Here is a 27,541-nt window from a genome sequence, read left to right as displayed (position 1 = left end):
AGCATTGTTTAATGAACTGGCACACCAAAACAACAGGAAATAGAGGTTAAAATGCTTTTTAGTTGTTTATTATAAAATACAGATTTACATGTGAAGGCACTTTGAAACCGTTACAAAAATTCCATGTAAGCTATTGCTTTAGCTGTTCAACAAGCCAAAAATAATTTTTAGATCACCTAAAAAGGTGAAGAATTCTGAACTGCATCCAGTTGTAGTACATTAATTTTCCTAATGAAGAAACGCTACACGTAACAGTTAATAAGGATTTTGGCTCCATCAGTTGTCTACTGTCAGAGAAGGCAGTGACAGTGTGGGGAGCAGAGACACCAGGAGATTGCACATGATATTGAATTAAAACCATGTCAACTAAACTCTCATCATACAGTACCATGGAAAGACTGATGCTGTCATGCCTAACCATAAATTTCCTATCCTATTGCAGAAAGGCTGCAATCCTCCACTTTTTATTTTGAAATCTGAAGACAAACATTAAAACTTGAATAAAATTAAACATCTATATGAAACCTATCCCACTGCATGGCCATTTCCTCATACTGCAGCTCTCCATGGGCAAGCACCTTTTTTTGAATGTAAAAAAGTAAAAAAAATTTCAAATATTCAAGTAGTTAATGACTCAAAACCAAGTTTGTAAACTTTCTACTCCTTGCTGAGTAGTGTCCCCGCACACCTACACTTAGTAATCAATTTCTCCTTCATCACTGCTGGCTAGATTCATTAGCTGAGACTGCTCAAAATCATGGCAGTGTCCTCCCCTAGAGCTGTGGATCTCACAGCACACACTAACCCACCCAGCCAATGAAGGGAACAGAGCCCCTCAAATAAGTCCCATGTAATTGTTCTTTTTTTTTCAGTTCAGTTACACAGAAACTGAAAATTACAGTGCTGAGAAGTTTCTCTATGGCTCTAACCTTAAATATAATTATAAAATAAGATCAAACTACTGATATACAGTAATGAGTAAACCCTGACTTTTCTCCATTTTGGTAAAACAGACCCTACCAAATCCTCAGCATTAAAGTCAGTTATAAGAATTGGATGCTGGAATTTCTACTTTTCCAGTGAACCCAAGCCTTCAACAGCTACAAAACCTCACACATACACACCCCCTTATGTGATGGGATTACATTCAGTGTAGATACTACACAAGAGGCCAAAGGTCTTCAGGAAAAAACAAGACATTCAATTTGTTAAATGAATTTGTGCATTTGAACAGCTTTGAGATGGCCAAACCCCAGCTGCTGATTTCAGCTAGAACTGTATTTCCTCATGGGTGAGCTGCCATGAACAGCAACCAGGGCAGGCTGCTCTGTGGCTTCCAACGTGGAGCACCACTGGCTCAAGAGAAAGGGAATTCAGGCTCACAGAACTGTATCTCAGTGCTTTACCAGAGTCCAACCTAAGTCACCACTATTTGCGTTTTTAGATTATTGCCTTTGTTACTGCAAAAGCTGTCAGATACATGTCACAACCTACCCTTTAACAGAAGCTCGGACTGTTCAAAACTACTCGGCTCTTCCCGAGGCTAAATAATTAATTTCTTCTCCCTCCAGTTACTCCACAGTAAAATAATGCATAAAATTCCATATTCTTTTCAAATAAGGCACTTTGCAAGTTTGTTCTCTAAATGCCAAAAGCTTGAGGAAATTTCACTGATTTCACTAATTTCTTTATCACTCTTATGCTAATAATAAAACTGGCATTACCAGCTGAGTTACACTCAGAATTCACGCTGCTGCAAATGAGGCTTGAGAACATCCAATATGGCTTTCACAGAACACTCTTTTGCTAAAACAGCTCAGAGTAAGTTATAGTAAAGTGTGGTCTTTGGGCATGAAGATGACTGGCATTTCCTACAAAACTCTTTTTGCGTCCTGTGGAAGTCAGATGAAAGTTCAGTGTTGAAGGAACTTGACAGTTGTCTATATACAAAACCAAGAAATAAATAGCACAGCAGCTGTATCCAGCTCTGTAACTTAGAGATCCCACAGAAGAAGTTTTTTAATGATTTGCTCTTTCACTGACAACATCCTGCAGACGTTTTAGTAGAACATCATCATTCTCCTGGCAGAGTCGCTTTGAGGGGGATTCGGTGTCACTGTCAATTGTTATTGCTCGCTTCTTACTCCTATGTTCACCTTGTTTTATCATATTGTTGATGTCCTTCAAACTCTGCAATCAAGACAAAAATAATCAGTTACTCTGACTGTTTCAAACTTGCTCTATGTCTGAAATATCAGAGAAAAAACAGGTTAAGGTTATCCTGCACGTCCGAGTGATGGAGTCCACATACAGAATTCTACCTTTGAGTGCAAAGTGAGAGACTATTCACTATAACACAGCAGAACTGCACTAGACCACATCGTATTTAGAAGGCAGTTAACCCTTTCTCAACCACTTTTTGGCTGTACCTTGGAAGGGCTGCCGTTGAACCTGTAGAGCAGGGCGGAGCGCGGCGTGAGGCAGGCGCCGTTCTTGTGGGGCGACACGTACACGCAGTGCTGCTGCCAGACGCGCCGCGGGGACGCCGCCTGCTGCCGGAGGCTGGGGAACGGCGACAGCGCAGGCGCCTCCATCTGCAACAGAGCACACGTCTGCACAGCAGCTCAATCACAACATCCCGAGAGCAGGAACTTCACACAAGAGAGGATTATTGCACTTCCAGGTCTTTAGAAAATTTTATCTTGTGACAGTGAAGCAACAGATCAAGTAATGACCAAGTGACAGAAATAATCTGCCTTACACAGACAGTCCACAGGCATTTGAGCAAATGGGTATTGCATTGATGTAAAGAAGTTGGAAATGCGTTTGCAAACTGAGCAGCATCTACATTTGTCCTCTTGAAAGGTTGTTAAAGCAAGTGCTCATACCATTACCTCCAATTATCTGACTTGATCCACACCAGGTGACAAGACGAAGTTATTGACATACATTTAACTGCCTGGAAAATGACTCTGTGAGTATTAATTCCAAAATACTTTACTTACCACATGATCCTGGTTTGTGATATCGTACTTCAGTGCAAATGACTTTACTCTTCCTACGTAGACTGCGTTGTAAAATTTAATAAGGTCTCCTCTCTCCTCTGTTTGTGACCCACTCGAGTTCTCTGCTGCAGATTGTCCCAAGGAGCTGCCAGCTTTCACAGATGAGTCAAACAATAAGAGAGCTTCAGATTTCAAAACTACAGCATCGGCAAACCAGGCACATCAGAGTTAAACTTAGGATGTCCAGCTGGCAAGAACTTGTCCATAAATTGACCAGTCAATGACAGGAATTCAAGAAATGTGCTTGAACCAGGAGAAGGATGTGCTGCAGGTGGTTATGAACATCAGGAGGAGCTACCATTTGCTGTGAGCAGGCTTGTGCATTATGTCTAAAAAGGCCAGTACCAACCTTTATTCCAAAGTTGGAAATAGCTGTAGCACGAAAATGTAGCACAACTGACCCCTTCTTCCATGTTTATTTTGGGGAGTATGGGGAATGGTACAAAGCCATTACTTGGTCTTAAAACTAAATTTTAAGCAGTCTGACAGCTCCCAGCTTTTGGCTTCTCTGAAAGTCTCTTGTGACCAGCTAGCAAAGAAAAAAAACTTGGTGCTCAACTTAGATCTGCACCAAGGAAGTTGGGACACCATTTCTTCAGGCATGTTCTGTTAAGTGGGAAAAGCTGCAGCCACACATCAAGTGCATTTCTGTTGATGTCTGCTCTTCCCTAATTAAGCCAAAGTGCTAGTGAATACAACCTTCTATGTCTCCTGCATTCTGCTGTCTGCCAAGTAAAACAGAGCAGCACACAAAGTCTCTGGCAATCAGTGCACTGAGACAAACATCCAAAGCTCCAGCTGACACCCATAAGTGACTCCTTTGTTCATCTGCCTTCCTTCTCTCACGACACAAGCACAGGCTCCTGTGAACTGGTGTCAAAAGACCTGGAGTTAATACTGTGTAAAGGAGACACGAGTCCATAGACTGAAGTCTGACAAAATACCAGAGCCCAGTGTCCCTTCAGATACTCCAAGTCATCCAGTAACTGTGGAGGTGTCAGACATGATTTAGAGATCAGTACTTTCCATGATCCTGACAGAATCCTCAATAGGCCTTTAAAAATGGCTCTAATATTCATTAAGGTAGATGAATCCCACCCAGAGGGAATTTTCCACAAAGAACAAACTAAATTCCACGTGTCTGGCTACAGATCAGCTAATGGGTTCCTATATGACCTGCTCTGCTCATGGGTTCATACATGGGCTTGTGATCTCTCACTTTCCTGTCACTCAAAACAGGTATGGCACAGTTCCATGCTTTTCTCAAATACTACTCTTATACCTTTTCTTCTCTAAACCAGAGCAAAGAAAGCATTACCTATTTAAAAGAAACCTGAATATTAGAAAATGGTAGTCCTGGAGAGTTAGCATTTTTATTTTCTGAAACAAGTTCTTCCTACTGCAGTCTTCAGAATAGACAATATTAAAAAAACCCCACTATAATATTGCAGGTACTGTTTATCTTCATTCTTCTTTGTTATCAGTATTGCCATCCAGGAAGAACTACAATATCATTAACACTAATAAAAGACTTCCACCCTGAGCAACTAAATTCAAGTAAATGAAATTAAACATTCTTTCCAACTAGGAAGTGTATTTTCCATATCTAATACACAGGAGAACTACTTACAAGATGGTTTCTTTTTCAACAATATATTTATTTTTCTTTAATACACTTAAAACTGTAAAACTTGTTCTGCTTCTTATTACTTGACAGTCCAGTTCTTTAAAAGCCCCAAGTATGTTATTGAAAGAGCACATTCCTTTGCTGTACTCACCTTCTGTCATCTCCATATCTGGGTTTGCATTTTTGTCCAATGGACCATCATCAGATGTACTTCTCAACAAGACACTCCTATAAACCTACAAGACACCAGGGAAAAACACTCTTGTTGAGGAAAGCAAGGAAGTCAGATGAGATGAAATCCAACTGAACAGGAACAAGTATTACACTGCAGAGGATTTGACTTCTCTTATAAGCATAAAAACTTCAAAAGCCACTTCTGAGCTTCACAGAAAGTAAAGCCAGTGCTATGGACTTACATGGCTGTTTGCCTGTGGCTGATTTCTGTAACTTTTCATTATGTCCTGAAAAGTTCTTTCCTCTTTGGTTACCTGGAAAAGAAAAGGCTGTTGAAGATCAAGTGCAAGCATGAAGGCCAGGCTGCTTAGGTCCAGTATGTAACTTTCTGAGGAGCATTACTATCAATACATAATAAAAAAATTATCTCTAGTGATGAGAGCATGAAACAACAAAGATTCTTCTGGTTCAGGAATTCCTTGTTTCTTAGCCACTAAAGTTTTTGTTGCTTATGATGCTTAGGCATTACCCCTTTCCAGACTTTTCTTCCAGGGACACTTAAAATTAAAGAAGGGAAATATTAAGTAAAAAATGTGTTTTGCGAATTTGGAAACTGGATCCCTAACTTTTCTAAACAGAAAGTGGGGAAATCCTGAACAAGACATTAGGCAGGTACACACATGCAATTTCACTTTGCTTTTTTATTTCAAAATAGCTCATTTCTTAAAGTGCTTTGTTTTTCAGCCACACATCTGTAATTTTAAGAGCAGACAAAGCAACAATTTTTGTAGTAGGAGCCAAGAGACAACGTGTCAAGGTCTCTGGCTAAGCTGTCAGGTCTCACACTGCACTGGAGACAGCATTCAAAAGCCTGTATTATAAAAAACCCCAAAACAATGGACAAATTACACGATAAAACACAGAGCACTGACTATTAAATGGCTTTGCTATCAGTGTTGACATCAGGTGAGCCTAACCCATGCTGCAGTTAAGAGCACAGGTAGTCACAATTTACACATCAGTTTTCCTCCACACAGTGCTCCTCTTCATTTGCCCTCAAGAAAACATAATCTAGCCTCCTGAACTCTGTGTCTGAATTAGGCTTGATGGACACTGTAACCATCAGCTCAAGTTTTAGTCAAACCAATAGTCTAGTTTCAAAATCCAATTTAACACCACCTTAAAGCTGGCAAATGAAATAAGAAATGAAGTACAATAGGAACCACCTCAACTCCTCAGCCTGAATCATCAAAAGCTAAAAGGATTTTTTGGGAATAGAAACCACATTACACAAATTCGTTCCTGCAAATTTATGCACCTGCCTAATTCTGTGATTGTAATGGAATTTTTAGTTCAGATCGACACATTGTCAAGATGACAAATGGGGCAGAAAACAAATACAGGGCAGTAAGACCACACAAAGCACTGTCTGTGTCAACCAGTGCTACTGTGAACACACTCAAGAAGAGAAGAAAAACTCTGTCAAGAACTTCCATCAACAAGCCAGTGAGCTAAGATATGCAAAACAAGGAAGAAAACATACTGAGACTTCATCCACTTCTTGAAAGGACCTTCCCCCTCCCTCCAGTAATATGACACCAATGAATCAGTCAAACTGTAAATGCTGAACACACCTGCTATTTTGAACATAAAATTGAACATAAAATTCCATTAATTTCTTAAAACTACACGTTACCTTTGCCATGATATAAAAAGCACAGAGGAGGAGCTGGTCCAAATGCCTGTCTTTCATAAGATCAGCACAATGAACCAATGTGAATTCAAAACATGTCCATATCTTCCTGCGCAGGTCATTGGAAACATCCAGTTTCAAGCACAGATCACGCAAGCGCACGCTTGCCAGATGATACACCTGGAAGGAAAAGACACATGCTAAAGAGTAAAGCCAAACAAGCTTATCCTGGCCTGCAGAAATAAAAGACATCAAAGCAGAGATATTCTATAAGGGCCACCAAGATGATTAGAGGAGAGGAACACCTCTCCCATGAGAGATCTGGGAGGGTGAGAGTTGTTGAGCCTGGAGAAGAAAAGGCTGCAGAGAGGCCTTAGAGCCTTTTCCACTGCCTAAGGGGGCTCTAGGAGAGCTGGAGAGGGACTTGGAACAAGGGCCTGGGTGCCAATGGCTTCCTGCTGCCACAGGGCAGAGTTAGATGGGATATTGGAAGGCAACTCTTCCCTGTGAAGGCAGTGAAGCCCTGGCACAGGGTGCCCAGAGAAGCTGGTGTTGCTCCATTCCTGGAGTGTTCAAGGCCAGACTGGATGGGGTGTGCTCTAGCTGAAAGTGTCCCTGCCCATGGCAGGGGGTGGAATGATTTAATCTTTTAGGTCCTTTCCAACCAAAACCATTCTGGAATTCTGGGATTCAAAAACTAAGCTATCCACTCTTCAACTGCTGAATCTCTAACGCTTGCAGAAAATGCACCTAAAAACATTATGCCTATAGCTTCCATACCATATCCCTCACTAACTAATTAGACCCTTTCTTTATGCTGGAAAGCAGGAAGGGGTAGTGTCATTTTCACTTGCTCTACTGAACAGGAACAAGAAAGGAAAGTAGGGGGAAATTATCATTGTGAGTACAATGATCACTGTAAACGGAAGGTCAAAATTTGAAAACAAATATAACTCAAGGTTTTAGTTCTTCATAACGAAGAGGAATTATGTTGCCTATGACATGGTTAGTCAAAGACACAGCTACACCTGAAGTTCTCCCCAGTTGAGAGTAAAACTTCCAAAATGCAACATTCCCAGCTGGCAGGTGGCTGATCAATTATTAATCCTTTCTCAGAGAAACTGCCTGTCACTGGCAAAATTAAAAAACTGATAGTTCAGACAAAGGATGCGACTTACAAGTGTTTCCAGAAATTATTTTTTGTACTAAGATGTACCTTAAAGATTGTTCATGGTAGAACTTCCTAAGTTCTATTGTATCTGTACAGATACCCTCAAAGGGGAAAACCTCTGAAAATAACTTACCTAGTAAGAAAATAACAGCAAAGAAAAATCTTCTAATATTTTTGAGAGAGACTAATTTATGGATATATTCTTTGTAGTCACCTAGACCAAGTTACCCTGCTTTCTCCAAAGACCCTTCACAAAATTCACACTGAAAATGAAAGCAACTATAATTAAGTCATCAGAAGTTTCTCTGAAGGACACCCAGTTCTTAACTTAATCTTTAAATCCTGCATGATTTCAAACTCATTCTTTCTAGAAACCTTAACCTACTGTGTTACTCATCACTGCTTTGTGAGTCTCCAGCCCAGCAAGATCAGCACTGCTGGGCAGACTTAAAAAGTGTCAAAGGAGCATCTCCAGATGCTGGATCCACAGCAGTGCAGCTTTGAATGAGCGAGACACAGGAAAATCCTCTCATGTCAGATCTGTCTAACCCTTGCAAATGTGGGGGCAATCAAAATAGCCATGAGAAGTAAAATCTGAAGTAAAGGATGCCTTTGATATTTATTTATAGAAGCTCCTAATGAAAAAGAAAAAAAAATCTCATGGGTGGAAAGGACAAAACTGGACTCTCTGCAACACTCAACATCTTCTTCCTTCTTCTTCAAGGTACGTGAGAACTGCATGTGCCAAGCTTAAGGCACTGAAGACTGAAGGTATGGGAGCTGCACAGGGAGGGAGGCTCCAGCACGGCCAGGAGCACAAGAACAGCTCCCCTTCTGAGAAAGGGCACTCACCTTCCTGTAGAACAGTGCCAAGGAGCCCGTTCTCTTCGGTTTACTGGCCGCTGGCAGCTGCACTTCTTGTGCCTGGTTCCCAGGAGGGTGGCAGGGAGCCTGAGCATCCACTTTACATGGCTGGCCTAAATGAATCGAAATGGGGATCAAGGTGATTCCACCCATGTCATTTGCAATGCCTGGAGAGGATACACATACCCAGAAATAAACTGGTTGCTCTCTTCATGCTGCGGAGTCAAACAGCAAATCAATCTCATTTATGAACATTTGATACTGAAGACATCTCATCCTCTGTACTACAGTCTGAAAATACTCTGTCCCTCGGAGTCTTCAGAAATAGTAAAAATTACATTTCTGGTAAAACTTAAAAGGAGAATCTGAATGTGAATGATCTTTTCTGAAGGTAATCGTAAACTAGAAAGTTTACAAGCAATCACAATTTCTGAACTTGATTTTCCACTCTACTGGGAGAATGTGGGCATTCTTTATTTTTTATTTTTATTCTGCAAAACTGGCAGCATATCCTACACAGTCATCATTAGTTTCCTCAGTAATCAAATTATTTTGCTGAAAATGTCCTTAAACATGAGTAGTGCGGAATTTTTATTTTAATTTTTAACTATAGACCCAATTTTTAAATTAAGAAATGGCTATAACTCATTGCTCATGTGTCATTTTCAGAAATATCCAATTATCACCCCACTTCCACAAAACAGAAGTCTCACAGTATTTTGCTAATGTTAGCACGTAACTCTTATTGAGAAGTTCTAGAGCCTTTTGAGATTTTAACAGACCAGATTAAGACAAATTGCAGTAAATCATTAACGGAGCTGAAAAGCGAAATACTGCTTAGTGCATGAGGTATAACTGGTATAACTGGAAGGAGCACAAACATGATCTTTTCAAGAGGAGGAATCCTCGGTGTGTTTGCCAGGGATCACATGTCTCTGGGGATGTGCTGTTAACATAAACTTAACTGTTTTAGTTGCTGTTGGAGCTTAGGATTGCTCCTTTTGTTTTGTCTAAGGGAATTTTCTCCATACATTTCTAAGAGACAAAAACTAAAGAGACAAAAGAAGTTGCCACAGCTCAGGGTAAGGATGGGGAAGGGTTCAGCTAGCGACTGTCTTTACCTGGGGGATTTTCTCTTTGGAAGGTAAAAGATACCCCGAAATTTCCGGCGGGTAGTGAGAGGCTGGGCCCGGCTCCTCGCCCTCTCTCGCTGTTGGGTTTGGAGGAGCATGGTGCTGCTGCTGCTCGTGGTGGGCGCTCGCTGCCCCTGCCCGAGCCCAGCCCCGGCCCGCTGCTGTGCCCCCAGTGAGCGTTTGCTCATGAGGCAGCCACCGAACTGGGGCCTCCCTGGCGCCCGGCCTCATTGGAAAGGACCCCTGCCATCTGCTGGGTGCCTCAGGGGAAAAGACCGGGACCCCGACCCCCGGCTGCTCCCAGAGGGCACATTTCCCTTGCTGCTGCAGAGGAGACCCCTGCCTGCCCCTGCTGTTCTTCTGCCGCTGCTCTGAGTTTTCGCTGTGCTGTAGCCCTGTACCCCTGCCTGCCGGGACGCCCCGCAGGGGCCGCAGCTGTGCAGTTTCTGCTACATCTCATTTATTGTTCCAGGATGAGCTCGCCTCTGCCGTTCCAGCTGCTTCCAAGGTTCCTGCTGCAGTGCGTTTCAGCACCCGGAGGTGCAGCGGGACCGGCTGTCCCTGAGGCTCCAGAGGAAGCCCCTTCTCCATCGCTGCCCCAGCGCGCCGCCATTGCCGTGCGCAGAGGGGCGGCCGAGCTGCGCCACAGCGCCCCCTGCAGCCGCGGGGGAATCATGGCCCCGCCCCGCCCGGCCGGGAGCCAGCAGCGCCCCTGCTGGCTGCGCGCGGAACTGCAGCGCAGGGAAGGGGCTGGGCCGGGAGAAGGCCGCCCTGGGCTCTGCGTCTGCCCTCGGTGCTGCCGGGCTGCTGCTTGTTTGCCTTCTTACACACACATGCTAGTAAGGAACTGCTGCTCCTTTTCTCATGTCTCTGCCTGAAAGCCCTGTAATTTCAAAGTGCTAATAATTCGGAGGGAAGGGGGTCATATTCTCCTTTCCAAGGGAGGTTCCCACCTTCCTTGGCAGACACCTGTCCTTCAAACCAGGACAGCTGTTGTTGACAAAGTAACTGTTTTTTCAGAAAGAAAAAGCAACACACTTTCAAGATGCATGGCTGGTCTAAGCATAACATAAGACTAAAGAAAACATCCTAGTAGAGAAGAAAAACAGCAGGAATTCCTACCATGCAGTGGGATAGTGACCTTCTGTCCTGCTTGTCCTGGTACTGTAGTGGTTGTCATGGTCAGCATTGTCTGGGCAGGAGATGATGACACGTTTTCAGCACCAATGCTTGATGCTGGAGCAATTGTCAGCTTAGTTCCTTTCGTTAAGATTTTTTCCATCTGCATTTCTTTGGGGCTGTCATCTCCAAAGAGCCTTCTCTTAGCACTTCCAGCTGTAGGAGAGCTGTAGCGCTCGTGAACGGAGATTGGAGACAATGGCTGCATGTCTGGCATGTCAAGGAAGAAAAAATAAATGCAACAAAACCTTAACAACAGCAGCTTAATGGAAATACTTTTGCACAGAAGGTGAAAGGATACCTTCCAACTACACCAGCAGAGATCACTTATAGCTCAGGCCTGCTCTCAGAGTTCACTGCTCTGAAGTGCTAAGAACAAGATCTGTAGTCTGACTTCGTTTAGTTTTGCAGTCACCCCAGACAGCACAGTTCTGCCATGAGGTACCACATGGAAGCTGAGCAGCCACTCTGATCCACAGAGACTGAGGAACACAGGGGATCACAGGTACTTACTCCCATCAGTCTAGCAATTAGGAATATTTGTAAGTGCTACTCCTGTGAACACACTCTTCTACAGGAACCCTGAGACCACAATCCTCAGACATGCTGTCTTCCCTATGTTCTGGCTTTCAAACTGTCTCTAAACTGCCCCCAGTAAGGTGACTCCACCCTCACATAGCCCCAGTTCCTCTCAGGCTTTTCTGCTGCTTTCAAACATTTGCTCCAGTAATAAGCCTGAAGTACACAGCACTAATGTACCAGGTTTCTGTTCACAGGCTTTTTGCATTTCTGTTGCAGTCTGTGACAATAAAGGTGACAAGAATTTCCTATTTCCCATCAATCAGAAATTCTCTGGATAACCGGCCAGGTAAGATTGATTGGAGACTGCAGGGATTGAGAGACATGGACCATGCTATGCAAGCAAAGCCCATTTATTACACCAGTCACCAGCATTTATAGTTCTCTAAGTTCTGTACAAAATTTTACACTCAGAGCCCTTTGCCCCTGCTACTGCAGCAACACAATCTTTTCACTCAGCAGGTCCCTGTTATATTCCTGTGCACCAGCAATGTCCTTGTTACATCTTCTCTCCTTAGAGCAGTCAGTGACCAGACGTGATGTCCTCACTTTTGATTTTGCCTTGAGTTTATCTCTCCCACGGCTTCCCCTGCACCAGGGTCAGGAGGTCGGTGGTGCCACCCAGCTCAGCTTCTGTAGCTGCTTGATCTTCCACAGGAGACCTTACTTCTAGCTCTGCCAAGATGGTTCTCTTGGCACCAAAGACAAATAAACATTTCCTATCCCCACCATCCTCCCAACTGAATTTAGGAGAAGCCTCCAGCACCAGATTCTCATATACAAAGCTGTGTCTCACACAGCCTTCCCCATATATAAGACACCCTCTCCAGTTTGGTTCCTCTTCCATCAGCGAACCCTAACACAGAAACTGCTTCTTTCTAAGGAGTATTTAAAAAACACCCAACAGCCTTGTTTGCTACCGGACAAACACCGAAGGAGAGACATTACACAACCACCAGTCCATGGAGCACGTGCAAGAACATACGGACCAGTCTCTGGGATACAACAAAAGCAGCAATTCTTAACCGGAGAAGCATGCAAAGGAAACAGCAGTGCTGGCACTGCTTCTGCACCCTCACTGTCAGGAGACAGTTCTGTGTGAGATCCAGGAATCTGCAAAGATCAGCTTCAGAGGACAGAACACTGTAGCCAAGCATTGTCCTCCACCCCTGCACAGAAACCAGAAACAGTTCTGCAGGAAGCTGGAGTAAGTGTAGCTCTGTCATTATATCTAAAAATCCAGTCAAACTCACTGACCATAAACTAAGCAAAAAAAAAAAAAAAAAGGAAAAATTTGAACATCAATGAGCAATAAGTGATTGATGACAACCCACCTCAGAGTAAGGTCACCCTGGCATTAAGCCAGCAGCAAAAGCTGCTCCAGTCCAGAATGAAAGAACTGTCTGAGCACTGTCTGCTGCCAGTTACTCACAGCACAGGTTTGACTGAGTGCATCTAGACCTACTCTTGATCAAACAAACTTCACAATTCCAAACTCTCAATTCAGATTCAAGGATGCTTTTTCCAATTACAAAGAATTGTAACCCTCTCCCCAAATTCACACATTCAAATAATATCAGAAGCCTTGAACTTACCTCGTCTTAAACTCCCACCAAGATCTGTCCGAACCTCTTTCACTCGAGGATGAATTATGGGAGATAATGGCATCATGGGCAAGTGCCCAAACCCACTTCCTCCATTGCTGGCCTCAAAATTACTGGGAAATATTACCTGAGGAATAAGAAATGTCAGTATAAGAAAACAAATTAATTTCCCTTCTTTGTGACAATCTATTAATAGAAGGTCTTCTGCAGTAATAATCTCATTTGAACAGTTTTCTGAATAAAAAAACAAGTGAGAAAAAAACCATGAACTTCCTAGTAACAGGAATGAGATCACATACTTCTTCACAGGTTGGGACTTTGTTTTCTGAGGCCTCGAGTGCATTCCACAGTGCTGAGTTCCGAGTCCAGGCCAGACTCTCCAGAATCTGTTCCTCGATGCTATTGAGGTGCTTCACCATGTCTCTGGAAAGTCCTTCCTCAGAGCGAATCAGCACTTCAATAACCTGATGGCAATGACACACACACACAGCGATGTCACACTGCTCATGTTTAACACCATCTGTTATTTATTTCAGGCTCCTGTTCAAAACATCAACACAGAGTGCTCCAGCCTCCTCCACACATCTTCATCTTCCCCAACCCTCTTCGTTTAAGCCCCTTTCCCAAAGCAACCTGGGGGCTGGAAGAGGACAGCAGATATGCCATTAGTGCAGAAGAATCCACTGCAGGGGTTTTTAGGGCCTCTCTCACCACTGCTAACTGTGCACAAGTGAAAGCACTGGGCAGCACTGAGCTGGGAGATGTGATCAGGCACAGCTGCTCAGAAGGGGATGGGACAGCCCCAGCATTTCAGCTCTTGCAAACAAGCAGCCCATAACACGAGGAGATGAAAACCACTGCTTTGAAGTTTCATTCAAGAAGCACTCAGAACCCTTAACAAGGACAAATGGGGGCTGAACAGAGCTGACTGCAGTATCATACTCCAACACAAGATCCACCCTGTGTTACCCCTATCAGAGGAGCTTTCAGCCTGTTTTGCTAAAGCTCCAAAGATGGAAATGCCACAAAAGTTCCCTGGAAGACCTATGGATATGTTTGGTTATTCCTGATACAGAAGCTACACCCAGAGAACAAAGTTACAAATGTCACAAGTCTTTCTTGTGTGAGACCTCTGCAATGGCAATTTTTGTCCAAATAAAAGTGCTGCAAGAATATATACTAAATAGCTGAGAAAATTCAAATCAAACATAAATCTGTTCCATAAAGTTGGGTGTGTACCAGTTTTGATGGAGGCTACCAACAGCCACAGCAATATTGACTGATTTGTTACAGTTCCAGTACTGCCCTACAGATGAGGAGTAAAGGAAAAAGGAAGGACAGATAATGAACCAGCTTTCTCAAAGACCTCAATTTTTTGGTTGCTGTCATCTGAACAGAACTACTTGATTTATTCAGAACTAACCCCAGTAAGCTGCTAGGCATCCAACAAAAACTGGAGGCATATGGATAGGTGATAAAAGGATTGAAGTAGTCAAAAACCAAGTTACACTGGAAGTGGGGAAAATGTAGTTAAATGAAGACCAAAACCAGGGAAAATCCTGGAAAAGATACTCTATGTTCTGTTACATAAAGGAAGAGCCCCCAAACTCAGCAAAGCAAGCCTGTGCTAAGTAGCAGCAGCCAAAGGCAACATTTCAGATCTGTATTTGCTATTTTAGAACTACATTGTAGTCAATAAATATAAATATCAACAAAATACATGCTTAAAGGCTTTAGTCTAATAAAAGTTGATTGGCAGTATGATACAGATCAGTACAATTTACAAAATGGGTTTTTTTCTTTATATTTCAGCTTCAGCTCTGGCATTACACCTCCCAAGTGATACATTTCAGGACAGCCAGCATTTAGAACAGGCCTAATGCACACTCAGTATCAGTTCTTGTCTTACCTGACTCCCTAGGGAGGAAGAGCATCAGCCTCTATGACTCTCCATCCAGGAACATGCCATTTTTAATACAGATCCTGTCCTAAGCCAGGGTTTATTTACCTTATAGAAATAGAATGGCCTGAGGTCAAGAACTTCAATGATCCAGGGGAAGGTGCGAGGGGAGCTGTAAGCAAAGAGCACAATCTCCAAGCAGCACGCCAGCAGGGAGCGGTGAAAGAGATCCTGTTCCAGGAGAGCCTGGAGAGAGCACACAAAATGGTACTGGCCTCAGATTTGGGAAACAGAAGTTGGAATTTTGTGGCACTAACACTACACAGCTTATTGTTGGAAAAAAGCTGGCTACTTCTCCCATCCACAACCTCCTTTTTACAGGGAAGTTGAGGAGACCAGAAGTAGAGTAACAACACCAAAACTATCACATTTTGCATGCTATGGACAAATGAACTGGCCTCCTTGCTGTGCATCATAAATGCAGTGCTATCTAACATGAAGTACTGGTAGTGTTCATTGGGTAAAGAAAACAATAAACATTATCTGTCCATAAATTGGTAATTCTAGAAGGCAACAAAAATTCAAATGTTTAGTTTGGTAGTTATACTGGTTTAAATAGCAGAAGAAAAATACATTTTGGCAGCTCCCATGTATTTTCCCTTTTTAGTATTAACAACATACACAGAGTGCTTTACAGTGGTTTATTCTGGAACTGCCCAAAGACAAACTCCAAGAAACAGCTACAAAAAGCGTTCTAATCTTTCACTGGTTCTTTACTTACAGTCAGATCCTTCCCATGCAGTCTCCGTGTTTCTTGCACCATTATGGTCTCCAAGATTTTATAGTACAAGATCTCTGCCAGTTTTAATCTGTTTACAGCAAAATCTGAAATTAAAAATCAACAGAGATTAAACCAAATATCACTGGCACAAACGGGGTTAAGATTAAACTGACCAGGACCTGTTGTCACCCAAAACAATAGTTCATGTGACTACATACATACTTTGCAAACAAATAGAAAAGTTCAGAAATCCACTAGTTCCAGGTACAGCATGAAATTCCATAAACACTTTAAAGGATTATTTACTGTAATATTTCTTGTGATGTAATTTTGCAATAATTTCCTATTTGCTTTCAGTTTCCTTTAAATTACAAAGCTAACAATAATGCAAGTTTACACTTGTTAAGAGTTGCTTTTCCATGATTTCTTGCTTATCCCAGTTTGAACTGCAACCTTGGATTTACTCTGCCAGAAATTTTTATTCTTTACAGTGTACTGTTTGACAGCAGCAGTTTTCTGCTTGGGTGTATCCTGGGATAAAACCAGCTCCACTGTATTAAATACAGAAAACAGTATAGGTATGCAATCTGTTTGCCCTGGTTTAGTATTTTTAAACACCCCATCCCTTTCAGTCCATACCTATGTGAGATCCTGGCTGCTCATCTGTTGACTGAGTGTAGTGGCAACAGAATGTCTCACCAATTTCCTTCACTCTGCTCATGATGCTTTCCAAGGGGCTGCGGGCACAAGACCTGAAGCCAAAGGCAAAGAAAGCCTTGTTTATATAAATTAATATCCAGTTTAAAAAATAAATATCAAGAAACAACAACCATAAAACCAAAATAAAAAGCAAATTACACCAAGCATTCCTCATCAGCAAGAACCTGTATTACGCAGACAGAGGAAAACATAAAACCTACACAAGTATTGTGTCCTCTCTTCCTAAAAGGGCCAGGGAGGATCTGCAGATCTTGAACAAACTCAGGACAAAGCAAGAACCACAGCAGCAGTGAGGAGAAAAATGAACCTGCCAGGAGTGAGGATACAACAGCCAACCAACCAAAGGCACCCATGACACCACAGAGGCCAGGCTCAGTTTGAGGCAGCACTGAAAAGCTTAGAGGGAAGAGAGCAACATCTTCCCATTTCCTACCAAGACTGGGAGAACTGATGAACTCCACACTGTCACTGCCATAAAAAGGGGCCACAGTATGTCTGGCTGGAGATGCTCTTTCTGAATGCTTCTGAATTTTCCAGCGACTCTGTTTTAGAGGACAGTGGCCCATGGCTGGTGTCAAATGAAGACACTGAATTACTTAGAAAAGCTAGAACTAAAATCAGCTAAGGTTTCTCTTTGAACAAAGCCTTCTAATTAACTTCAAAGCTTTCCCATGGAATTTTAATTTGAAAAAAAAAATACTGAAGAGCATAGAACATTACACAGTCCAAACTATAGTTTCTCCACGTCTTCCAGGGACACAGTATATATACCTGAGTGCCTGCTGAACTCGCATCCAGGATGAGCAAAGTACTCATCACAGCTCTTGCCAAAGGCTTATTCAATTCTTGTTCCCATTTTAATATTTACCTCTTTCTTGACAGTCTGGTTCATCATTTGGAGCAAACACATGTTTTATTAGAGATTACAGACACATTGATGTCTTAATTGTAGAGTATAAATAGTATCAGTCCTTATAAAAAAAATCAAAGAAACATTCAAACCAAATGCATCCCACAGAGCACAGCTGTAAACTTTTAGGAACTAGTGCTAGCAAAACTTTCAAACATATGTAACTCCAAAGATGAGAACAGTAAGTAATATTTTTCACCTAGTTATGATAGTTACTTTAAAAAGAACTTGGATTTATTCAGAACTAACCCCAGTAAGCTGCTAGGCACCCAGCAAAAACTGGAGGCATACGGATAGGTGATGAAAGGATTGAAATAGTCAAAAATCAGTGCTAATACTAAATGTCCATTCTGATTTGTAAAAATACATATGGAGACCTTACACTGTAACACAGCAGGACCTTAACCTGGAAAGATATTAGGCAAACACTCAGCATCTTTACAGGTATTTACTATTAAATTACTGCTTTTTCTGAGCTGTGCTCAGGAAGGAAGGCAGAAATCTGAAGTGTGCTCAGGGAACAGCCACCTGAACATCCCGAGTGGGAAACACGGCTGCTGCTATTCCAGGTCAGCACTGACAGACCAGGGTCACTGCAAGGCTCCTCCTTGTGCCATGGGGCAAGACCAACACACCCTGCAATAGTGTGCAGGAAAAATGGGCAGCCTGTGGGTGCTCTAAGTTTTATCTTCCCAGCTGAGGGTGAAGACTGCAGCTTGTTCACCTGAACAAGCCCTTCTCCAAAACCTCTGCCAATATGGTTACATCTTTTAATTGATTGTACTTGTTTAATTTGTAAACAAACAAAAAAGGCATTTGGCTTTCAAGCAGACAGACAAATCACCATCAGCAAAAGCTGAAGCTCCATTAACACAATGGTGATGACAAGTCAGATGGGGGATGTGTGTGTGCAGCCATCCTTCTCCAGATGAGATCATTGAGAAAACAGAAGATCCTTCAACAAGAAATAATACAGAAACACAGACCAAAATATTCTGCCCCCCCCCAAAAAAAAAAAAAAAAAAAAAAAAAAAAAAAAAAAGCCAAAAGATGAGTTTCTGTGCCAATGAAAGCAGCTGAAGTGGACATACTCAAAAATAGCTGTAAGTTGTTCACTAGGTGCATTTTTCAACCCAGCCACCATGCTCTGCAAACGGCTCACACTCTGTGTGGCTGAAGCCACAGGAGTGATGGCAGTTTCCTTTTCTCGCAGGTATCTTCTGCCAGTCAGTGGAGTTGAAGGTGCAAATGACCTTTTCTGTCAGATAGAGAAAAATAATAAATATAAATCAGCCAACAAAACAGTTTCAATTACCTTCCAAATGAGCATCTCCTTCAAAATTCCTTCAAAGATTAAAATTACACCACTAGCAGAACCACGTGAAGGCTTCACCTGTGAGCTCAGAAGTGACTAAAAATGAGCCAAAGTTTTCTCAGGACTCCATAAATAGAAAATGTAACAAATCTTCAAGCAGACAAAAATTAACTCAAAGGGATTTTACAACTAAAACACAGTAAAACAAAACCTAAAATTTTTACACCTTTAAATTTTTAGGCTCATCTGAAGATTGAAAATACTGGGCGAGGAAGAGGAAGCACATGCTTCCATTCTCAGTCCCTGACTGCATTAGCTGGGCGACACAAAGAATGGGAGGCAGAGCTGCCCAGGAGAGATTCACAGGACAACATTCCTTGGGAAATGGGCCTCTCTTCATCTAACATCCGAAGGATGAAGTGGCACTGAGCAGATGGAGCAGTGTGGACTGCACTCACCTATTTGTATCCTGCTCTCTGAAAGTGATACATGAAAGTTTTTGGATTTAATTACCTGAACTGAAAACATTCTGAAGATACAAGGCAAATAGTAAAGGTGAAGCCTGCAGTCGTTATGCATAAACAATAATATTATACTACAGAAACAGAAGCTCAGAATTAATAAAACCCTTTCCAACTCCCATCTTTAATGTTCCTGATCACAGAATACACTTATATTTGGGAGAAAAAGCTAAGACATATGATTAATTTACACTTGCACCAGCATCTTAGAATAAGAATTCTTATTTTTTAACTGACATGTAAGTCAAACAGTTAAATGTTTGTGTTTGTTCACACAGCCAATATTATTTTTCCCCCTTATCCAAGATTAAAAAGTCATCAAGCAACTGTCTTCCTGCATGTCAACTTCATTAAATACATTTTACGTTTTTAAATACAGTAAAACATTAACTCTGTTTATAGGCTACTTTTTGTAATGAAGAGAGACTTTGCTGAGGCTTATGCGTGAATCTTATTTTCCACAGAAGAGTAGGAAAGTTGACTTTTCCTTTCCTAAGAAATGAAACAATGGGAAAACCAATTCAGTGTCAAGGTTTTGTGGTGATTATGGGTATAAATGAAGCTTGATCAAAACTAAGACTTACATATTTGGGTACTAATTACTTACTTATTTTCCTTGAACAAAACCAAACTCTACACGTGAAAGTGCACTCATTCTGTTTAAGGAATAGTTATATTAAAAATTCCACAGGAAAAAAGACACCATCTTTTCTCCTTATAGCAAGACAGCATTGAAGCCTGTGTTCACCATCTTCCTCTCAGGAAGAAGAAATTTGAAGTCACCTCAATAATTCAAAGAGTGCATAAGGGTGAGAAAACTTGAAGGAGCTCTTCAAGTGAGCCTGCCATGTTAAATGAATCACCTTTTCGAAATGCTGCTGCAGATGACACTCCATGTGAGCTCTTGCTGTCGTCTTCTCTCCTGGCACATCTGCAGAGAATTTTCGAGTGCCAATTTCTTCTTCAGCATCAGCTCCCAGGAAAACTCTCTCATCAAAGTCACCCACAGTGAGAACATACTCTTCATACTCTTTATTCAGTGCTTTGCTGAAAGAGAAGCCCAGGTTTTATACCAAAGGTTTAACTGCTGAAGAAACAAAGAAGGTGCCCCAGGAGCTCAGGTACAGCCCCAAACCAACACAGGGTCAGAGTTTCATGCTCTGGACAGCAGTGCTGCTCCCACCTCCCTGAGCAACCTGCCTCTGGTCATCATTGTCTGCCCATGGACCCAAAACCTCTCCAGGATCACTGCAGGAATCACTCTTCCTGGATTTCAGTAAGAAGAGGGAAAAACCAACTTTGCTTTCACGCCAGTTGTGAATAAAGCAATCTGGAAGTGCTCAGCTGGTCAGAGGTTAAATGTGTGCACCAGGGAGAACTGCACCCAACTTGCTCCACTGCATTTCTGGGTTTGCCACTCTGTGGCCCATAATTTTCCTAAAGGTGCAGAGGAGGGGAAAGTGTGAGGAGTTACCTGCCTGGGTTTTATTTCTAAAACCACCACTGACATGTGATACCAAACAAATCCTTCATTTTCTTTATTCCATTAATATTTCTTTATTAAACCTAATTGGGAAAAAAAATGTTTAATCCCACCAAGGTTGCAAGGCTTTAAAGATATACTTGGGAAGCAAAATGGAACTTCTGGATGAAAATCAGAAATGGCTTGCACCAATAATCCTGCCTGCAGTTGGGCCAGGAATGCAGTTCCAGCATATATAATAATGGAATATAACAATGTATTCATGACACAAGCAACTCTTGTGATCCCACGGGAAACCTGACTGTATCACAGGTCCGCCCCATGTCTTTTAGGAAAATGTAAAGATCTGTGGAAATCTGGACAAAAAAAACCAACCCAGAGACGCTTACAAGAGTCTTTGAGATGTCAGACTACTTGCAAAAGAACAGGGACTACTGTATCACTCCATATGACAGTGTTATTGAGGGAAAGGAAGTAATAGGAACATTATTGATCTTAAATAGAAATACTAGGAGAAATTCAATGTTCAATTATCAAAGAAATGAGTTTACATCTACATTGAGGTGTTATCTACATTAAAACAATTGAGTCTTTGCTCAAAATTCCCAAAGCAAACCAACAAGTTAAAAGCTCACAAACAAAAGACAGAAACAAATTAATAGGTATTTTTGCAAAAGGCAAAAAAAAATTGACAAGGATTTTTTATAGTCTGCATTCACTGTGGAGTGAATTTACAGTTTCTGAAACAACTACACTTCCCTCCCACAGAAATTGTTCACCTCTTTTTTGTGGTTTGGCAATTGTTGCTTCCTTTTCTTTCTAGTCCATCAGCAGTATCCACAGATTTATACACTCAGAGAAATAAATTTAGGGATTTCCCTACTTGGGAATAATATGTGTATAGAAACACATCTGTAACCTTCAGAGCCAAGGTTTTCGCTTGCATTACATTATTCAAAGATTACAGTTACCAGAAAATCAGAGCAAGCACAAAAAACCATGATATCAAGGAAAAAACTGCAGTTTGAACCTCTGACATTGGCCACACCTCTGATCCAGAAAGTGCTTCAGCCAGAGAGCAGCTTTGGTGGTCAAATAATCAAAACCCATTAAATATGGAAAGACAAAGGAACGGGAAAACTGAGATTCAGTACACAAAGGCCTGTGCTTTAGACATGAACCAAGCCCTATGATTGAGAACAAAAGCTGTAACTTACCTATTTTCTGTAAAGTTGCAAAGATCCAACAGACAATCTCCTTTTAAGATCTAAGAATAAAAAACAGAAGTATCTTAGATAATAAAACCAAAACTGTCTCAAGTGTGACAGCACAATAGTCTTAATCAAAAAGAAAATGAGATTTAGGTGCAGAACTGGACTCTTTTTTTTTTTTTTTTTGGCCTAGACCAAAGGGCTACAGTGCTAATCATATCAAGACAGAGCACAAAGCCCATTGGATCTAAGCTCCAAATTCACTGCTCAGAGCCAGCCCTGCAATGTGACATCTGCTCACTGCTGGCTTAGGGACTGGCTCGATGAGCAACTACAAAGAAGGTTTCACAGAGCTTGGAAAACATTTCCAGGACCAGAACTGAACAGGACAATTTTTACATCTGCAACCTCAACCTCTCCTTCCAAAGCATTTTGCTCAACTTCAAGAAAAGCAGCAGGACCCACACTCCATTGACAGACATCCCATACAATTATTTCACAAGGACATTGCTTTTTTTTTGCCTGCAGAAAACATCATCCTTCATGATTCAGTTTCACACTGTCAAGAAAGGAAAGATTCTTCACTGACATAAAAGCCTGAAATAGAGACCTTACAGCACACAGCATTAAAAGTGTGAGGAATTCTGCTCCTGCTAAAATACAAAGAAAACCTGAGCCACTCTGAGTTCCTTTGCTCATTAACAAGTTCCTATGCTCTCCCCTGTGGAACCTGCAGGACTCAAATGATCTTGAGACCACCACAGAGCACCACCAAGTGCTCATAAAACTCACAAGATGTACCTTTCTGTCAAACAGCTTTGCAATGTATGGTTTGAAGTAGTGCTCCTTTATGCCCTTCGCTTCCACAAGGAGCCCGTCGTGCAGCTCGCAGAGCATGGCAATGATGCAGGGAGGGTCCTTGGAGGCTTTGATCTCCAGAGTGTGGAACTCCACTGGTAAGCCTGGGAACCAGGAGGAGGGGGGAAGACAACCAACCTTCAACTTTATTTCAAATGAGCCAAGAGAACAAAGCACAGTTGATTGTAAATAATCTATCCCCACCATACCTTTAAATGATGGATTTAGCAAATCTCTTCTGTTTGGACACAGAAGGGCATTGGCAAAAATCAGGTCCAAGCAGCACAGAAGTAAATGATAGGAATTTACTAAATCATCTCCAATCATACGGAAATTACCTTTAAGAGACAGCACATCACGTCAAGCAACACAACAGAAGTTCACAGCTGGGAATGTATACAAACCATGCAGGCAAAGCAAGCAGCCTACCCTTAGTGTACACAAAGAGAGTCCAGCAGAAGTTGAAGAGATCTTTGACGCTGCATGGCACCCGCCTGTCAACAAGAAAAATAGGGGGAGAAGTTACTCTTCAGTTCCAAGAAGCCAAATCTTGTTCTACAGTTCAAATTTCATTCAATTTCCCTGCTCAAAACAACAATAAGCTGCTGTCTTAATTCCATACCAAGGCACAGTCTAAGCTACATGTCCTGAGTTCAGCTCTCACTGCCTGACAGAAGATGCCTGACCTGGCTCCAGTGTCCTGCACACATCCACAACTTCCCAAAGCTCTTCCCAAGCCAAAGCTGCCTCTGGTCTCTGACCCTGCTACACTATTCTGCTGGTGTCACACCTCGCACAGAACCATCCTCCAGCCACAGGTGGGGAGGTGACAAAGGCTATATATATTCCAGTGATGGCTTTTCCAAAATATTTTACTAAAAGCCATCCCTTTAGAACAGGCAATTATAGCTTGTACTACAGCTTAGCTGCTGACTCCTGTTTGGAGCAGAACTATCCAAGGCCACAGAGCTGGAAGACCAAGGGAGACATGACTCAACCCACAGAGCAGCCAAAGCTGCAGTGGCACCAACCAACACTGCTCTGAGAAAGGAACACCAACAGAGCACCTCCCCCTGCACTCCACCTGGATGTGGAGCTACACTGGAGCACTGCACCAGAACAATTATCCCCCCTCAAATCCAGAGAACCCACACGAACTGACAAAAACACCTTGCAGACCCACAGCTTGCTCCCTCACTCCCAAGGTTACAATCTCACTACAAAGCTGTCTCAGCCACATATTCTTGCAGGGAGTATGGACAAACTCCTTTCAATAAGGCAGACATTCCATGTGTGTCTTGAAGATGACACCACACGTTCCCAAATTTGTCATAAAAATAAGCACATCAGCTGTAACTTCTTCCCATTTGGTGTTTCCACTCATCTGGCAACCATGGCAGACAGCCAGCAGCATCACAGGGACGTGACAGCCCCCGAGCAGAGGGATCTGGTGTGACACCAACCCCCTGCCAGCACTGTGCCAAGACAAAACACTCCTGTGCTACTTCAGCTATTGCTGCTAAACATTTCAAGTGTTGATCTCACTGTAGCTTGGAGCTAACTCACACTCATGGTACCTGTCCCCAGCACATCCTGACATTTTCACTGTGGGACAGTTCCTGTGTTACAGCAGCTGCACGTGAAGCCCAGCTGACCTGAGCATTGGCTGCATTTCAGAGTCAAACAGACCCCATCACTCTGGAAATTAATTTTCATAAACTTATATTGCGTATAACTCTTTCCAGGGAAAAGTCACATCAAATCTAAAAAATACCTCTGCTTCCGGCTTCGATGCGGTTTGGAACTTTCTTCATAAGGGTTTTGAAATATATCAAAAAATATTGGTTCAAACTTTTTGAAAATCACGGTTGACACTTCAAAATTTCTCTCCAGCCTCTCAACTCGCTCTCGGAATTCCTGGGGAAGGTTTGACATGTCCATCCACTTCTTCATTTTGCTAAAAAACTGAATTAAGCTTAAAAGAAAAAAGAAAAGTCTGTTTTGAGCTTTAACTAACCTTTCTAAAACATTTAAAAGCCAAAATGCAACATATTCGCTCCTTTAAAGATGGACATTATTACTATGTGGGTTTACAATTTATTTTGCTAAGATTCCCAAACTGTATGTTATCAGTTTTTTGCCTTTTGTCACTCTGGGGCTTTTCCTTGACCCTCTTTAAGGCACAGGAACCATTAACTTGATGTGGAGGCTGCCAGCACAGCTGTGCAGAGCAGGGCAGTGGCACACAGCAAAGTGCAGACACAGCTCTGTGTGTGCTGAGGTGGAGGTAAGTCAGGCAACAAAACAAGGAGTTGATGCCTGTCAAAGTTACCTGCACAAGAACCTGTCAGCTGGGGCTGTAAATAACTGACACCTCCAGCAGCTCAGCGGGGAGTGGGGTCTTTAAATGGAACAAGCAAGAGCAACATTCCGGGCTCCATGTGCCCAGGTCAGAACCACAGCGACAGGGCAGCTGCTGCCGGGGCCGTGCAGGTGCGTTCTGTGATCACCAGTGCTGTGCTCCCAGAAAAACCAGCGGCTGCCAGCACTCGTGGGGATTTGGCCTGAATCCCGAGTCAGACACACGCTGTACCGGGATGGCACGCGCTGAGATGTTTGTGGTGAAATTAACTACGGCGTGTGCAGAACAGCTGCTGGTCCCACACAGGTGGTTTCCTAAAGGTTTGAAGTTGGAAATTATGTATTTGCATCTAATTTCCATCTGTAATAGCAGCAGATTTACTGCTTTAACCCCGCCGTGGCTGGCAGCGCACGGAGCGGCAGCGGCAAGGGCGGCAGCTGGGCCAGCGGCTCCGGCAGGGCAGGGCAGGGCAGGGCAGGGCAGTCCCGGGCAGGACAGGGCAGGGCAGTCCCGGGCAGGGCAGGGCAGGGCAGTCCCGGGCAGGGCAGGGCAGGGCAGGGCAGGGCAGGGCAGTCCCGGGCAGGACAGGGCAGGGCAGTCCCGGGCAGGGCAGGGCAGGGCAGTCCCGGGCAGGACAGTCCCGGGCAGGACAGGGCAGTCCCGGGCAGGGCAGTCCCGGGCAGGGCAGTCCCGGGCAGGGCAGTCCCGGGCAGGGCAGTCCCGGGCAGTCCCGGGCAGGGCAGTCCCGGGCAGGGCAGTCCCGGGCAGGGCAGGGCAGTCCCGGGCAGGGCAGGGCAGGGCAGTCCCGGGCAGTCCCGGCGCGGGGCGCTCACCTGAGGCGTGCGGAGCGCAGGATGCGGGTCAGGGAGACGCCGTTCCCCTCCATCGGGCTGCTCCCCACGGTGGGCACGCGGCTCCGGCGGCAGGCGACGTACAGCGCGCAGGCCAGCCAGTGCAGCGCCTCGCCCTGCGGGCACGGGCGCCGCGGTCACCGGGGCAGCGCCGCGCCCCACGGGCCCGGCCGGGGCGGGACGGCGCCCGCCCCCGCCCGCCCGGCCCCACCCGGCCCCGCTCACCTCCAGGCTGTAGGTGCCCCGCAGCGCCGTGAAGTCGCGCAGCGCCTCGGCCGCGCTCGCCGCGTCCAGGTTGAGCTCCCGGCAGAGCCGCTCCAGGGCGGCGCCGGGATCGGCGGGCCCCGGCCGGGACATGGCGGCGGAGCGCGCGCCAAAACCGCCGGAAGGGCGGGGCCGCTTCCGCCGCGGGGAGGGGCGGGGCCGGGCCGCGCTGTGGCGGCGGTGGCGGCGGGGAGCCGGGCCCGGCCTCTGCCGCTCCCGCTCGGCTCGGGGAGCCCGCGGCTCGCCCGCGGCCCCCAGCGCCCTGGCACACGCGCCGGTACAGCATCTTCTCGGCGGCTCCGGGCCCCGCGTATCCCCCCTGCAGGGCCGGGGAGCCGCCCGCTCCCGGGCCGCGCTGCGCTCCCCGGCACTCGTGGCTCGATGCCGGGCGCTCGGAGCCGTGTGCAGGTGCCGGTTTCGCTGGAAGCCGCGCTGAGGACGCAGCCCCCTTGGGAGCACTCGCGGCTGTGGGGACAGAGGCCGGCCCCGCGGGCAGGGAGCGGCTCCCGCACCTCTGAGGGGCTCGAGTCCCGCAGCGTCCGCAGCTCCGGTTCGGGGACAGGGAACGGGGCTCTACCCCGCCTGGCGCTGGAGGATACCTGAGCCGCCTCCCTGCTGCTGGAGGGCGTGGGACGGAGAGCACACGGAGAGCACACGGAGAGCACACGGAGCGCGGCCGGCGCAGCCGATCCCCGCCCGGCGATGCTCGGGGCGCGCTCAGCACCGGCCCCGCCGCACCCGCTCGCCTGGCAGCCCCTGCCCTGCCCGACCTCCCACCCACTCACAGATCGTGGGGTTGGGTTTCTTGAAAATGCCCTTCTGCAAAGTGCAGGGATCAGTTTGTGGGATCCGCAGGCTGGTGGGGCCGGTCCCTTACCGACAATCAGATCAGCTCCGTGCTTTCCACAAAAACCAGCCTTAATCCAACATCTAAATCTGTTTGGGGAAAGATTTGCCATAAAAGCATGGAAAACTGCCTGTCAAGCAGGCAAGAAATATGTTTCATTTGGGGTATTGAGACTTTGGGTCCCACAGACTTATTTATTCCTTCTGGACCAGAGGTGTGTCTTCCTCAGGGTGAGCTGACCTTTGTTCTTTGTGCATCTATTCCTCTATCAGAAATCTCTGTCCTTTTCTGGAGGAAAAGAAAGTCACTGTGAGGTTTTCCTTTAAAATTTTGTTTTTCCAAAGAGTACAGGCAATTCCTGTAAAATGTCTACCTGTGCTATAGCACAGCCAGCTGAGAAACTTGACAACCAATGCTTGGCAGGAGCCC

The 27,541-nt window shown here is 44.4% G+C and overlaps 1 protein-coding gene across 8 annotated transcripts; it reads right to left on the bottom strand.

Annotated features, from left to right (window-relative positions):
- Window positions 1–52: 52 nt before the first annotated feature.
- On the bottom strand, window positions 53–26,826 carry RBL1 (RB transcriptional corepressor like 1). Of its 8 annotated transcripts, none has more exons than XM_064391442.1 (22): window positions 26,227–26,826; window positions 25,984–26,117; window positions 24,563–24,763; window positions 23,218–23,282; window positions 22,998–23,126; window positions 22,732–22,892; window positions 21,937–21,986; window positions 20,100–20,283; window positions 18,492–18,658; window positions 16,410–16,522; window positions 15,771–15,874; window positions 15,098–15,235; window positions 13,389–13,553; window positions 13,081–13,216; window positions 10,850–11,116; window positions 8,583–8,761; window positions 6,563–6,739; window positions 5,109–5,180; window positions 4,845–4,928; window positions 3,006–3,173; window positions 2,430–2,594; window positions 53–2,190 (listed from the first exon to the last, which is right to left on the bottom strand). In XM_064391442.1, exons 1-22 carry the CDS (start codon window positions 26,356–26,358, stop codon window positions 2,020–2,022), a joined length of 3,162 nt encoding a protein of 1,053 aa, XP_064247512.1. In that variant the 5' UTR covers window positions 26,359–26,826; the 3' UTR covers window positions 53–2,019. The 8 variants fall into 8 exon arrangements, with proteins under 8 accessions (XP_064247512.1, XP_064247509.1, XP_064247510.1 ...); XM_064391439.1 differs by having other exon boundaries at window positions 3,006–3,157; window positions 4,844–4,928; window positions 26,227–26,386; XM_064391440.1 differs by having other exon boundaries at window positions 8,583–8,707; window positions 26,227–26,386.
- Between the last annotated feature and the right edge of the window lie 715 nt (window positions 26,827–27,541).

This window comes from Passer domesticus, chromosome 16 (genome assembly GCF_036417665.1).
Source record: "Passer domesticus isolate bPasDom1 chromosome 16, bPasDom1.hap1, whole genome shotgun sequence".
Lineage (NCBI taxonomy): Eukaryota > Metazoa > Chordata > Aves > Passeriformes > Passeridae > Passer > Passer domesticus.
This window is presented reverse-complemented; position numbering and strand designations above follow the sequence as displayed.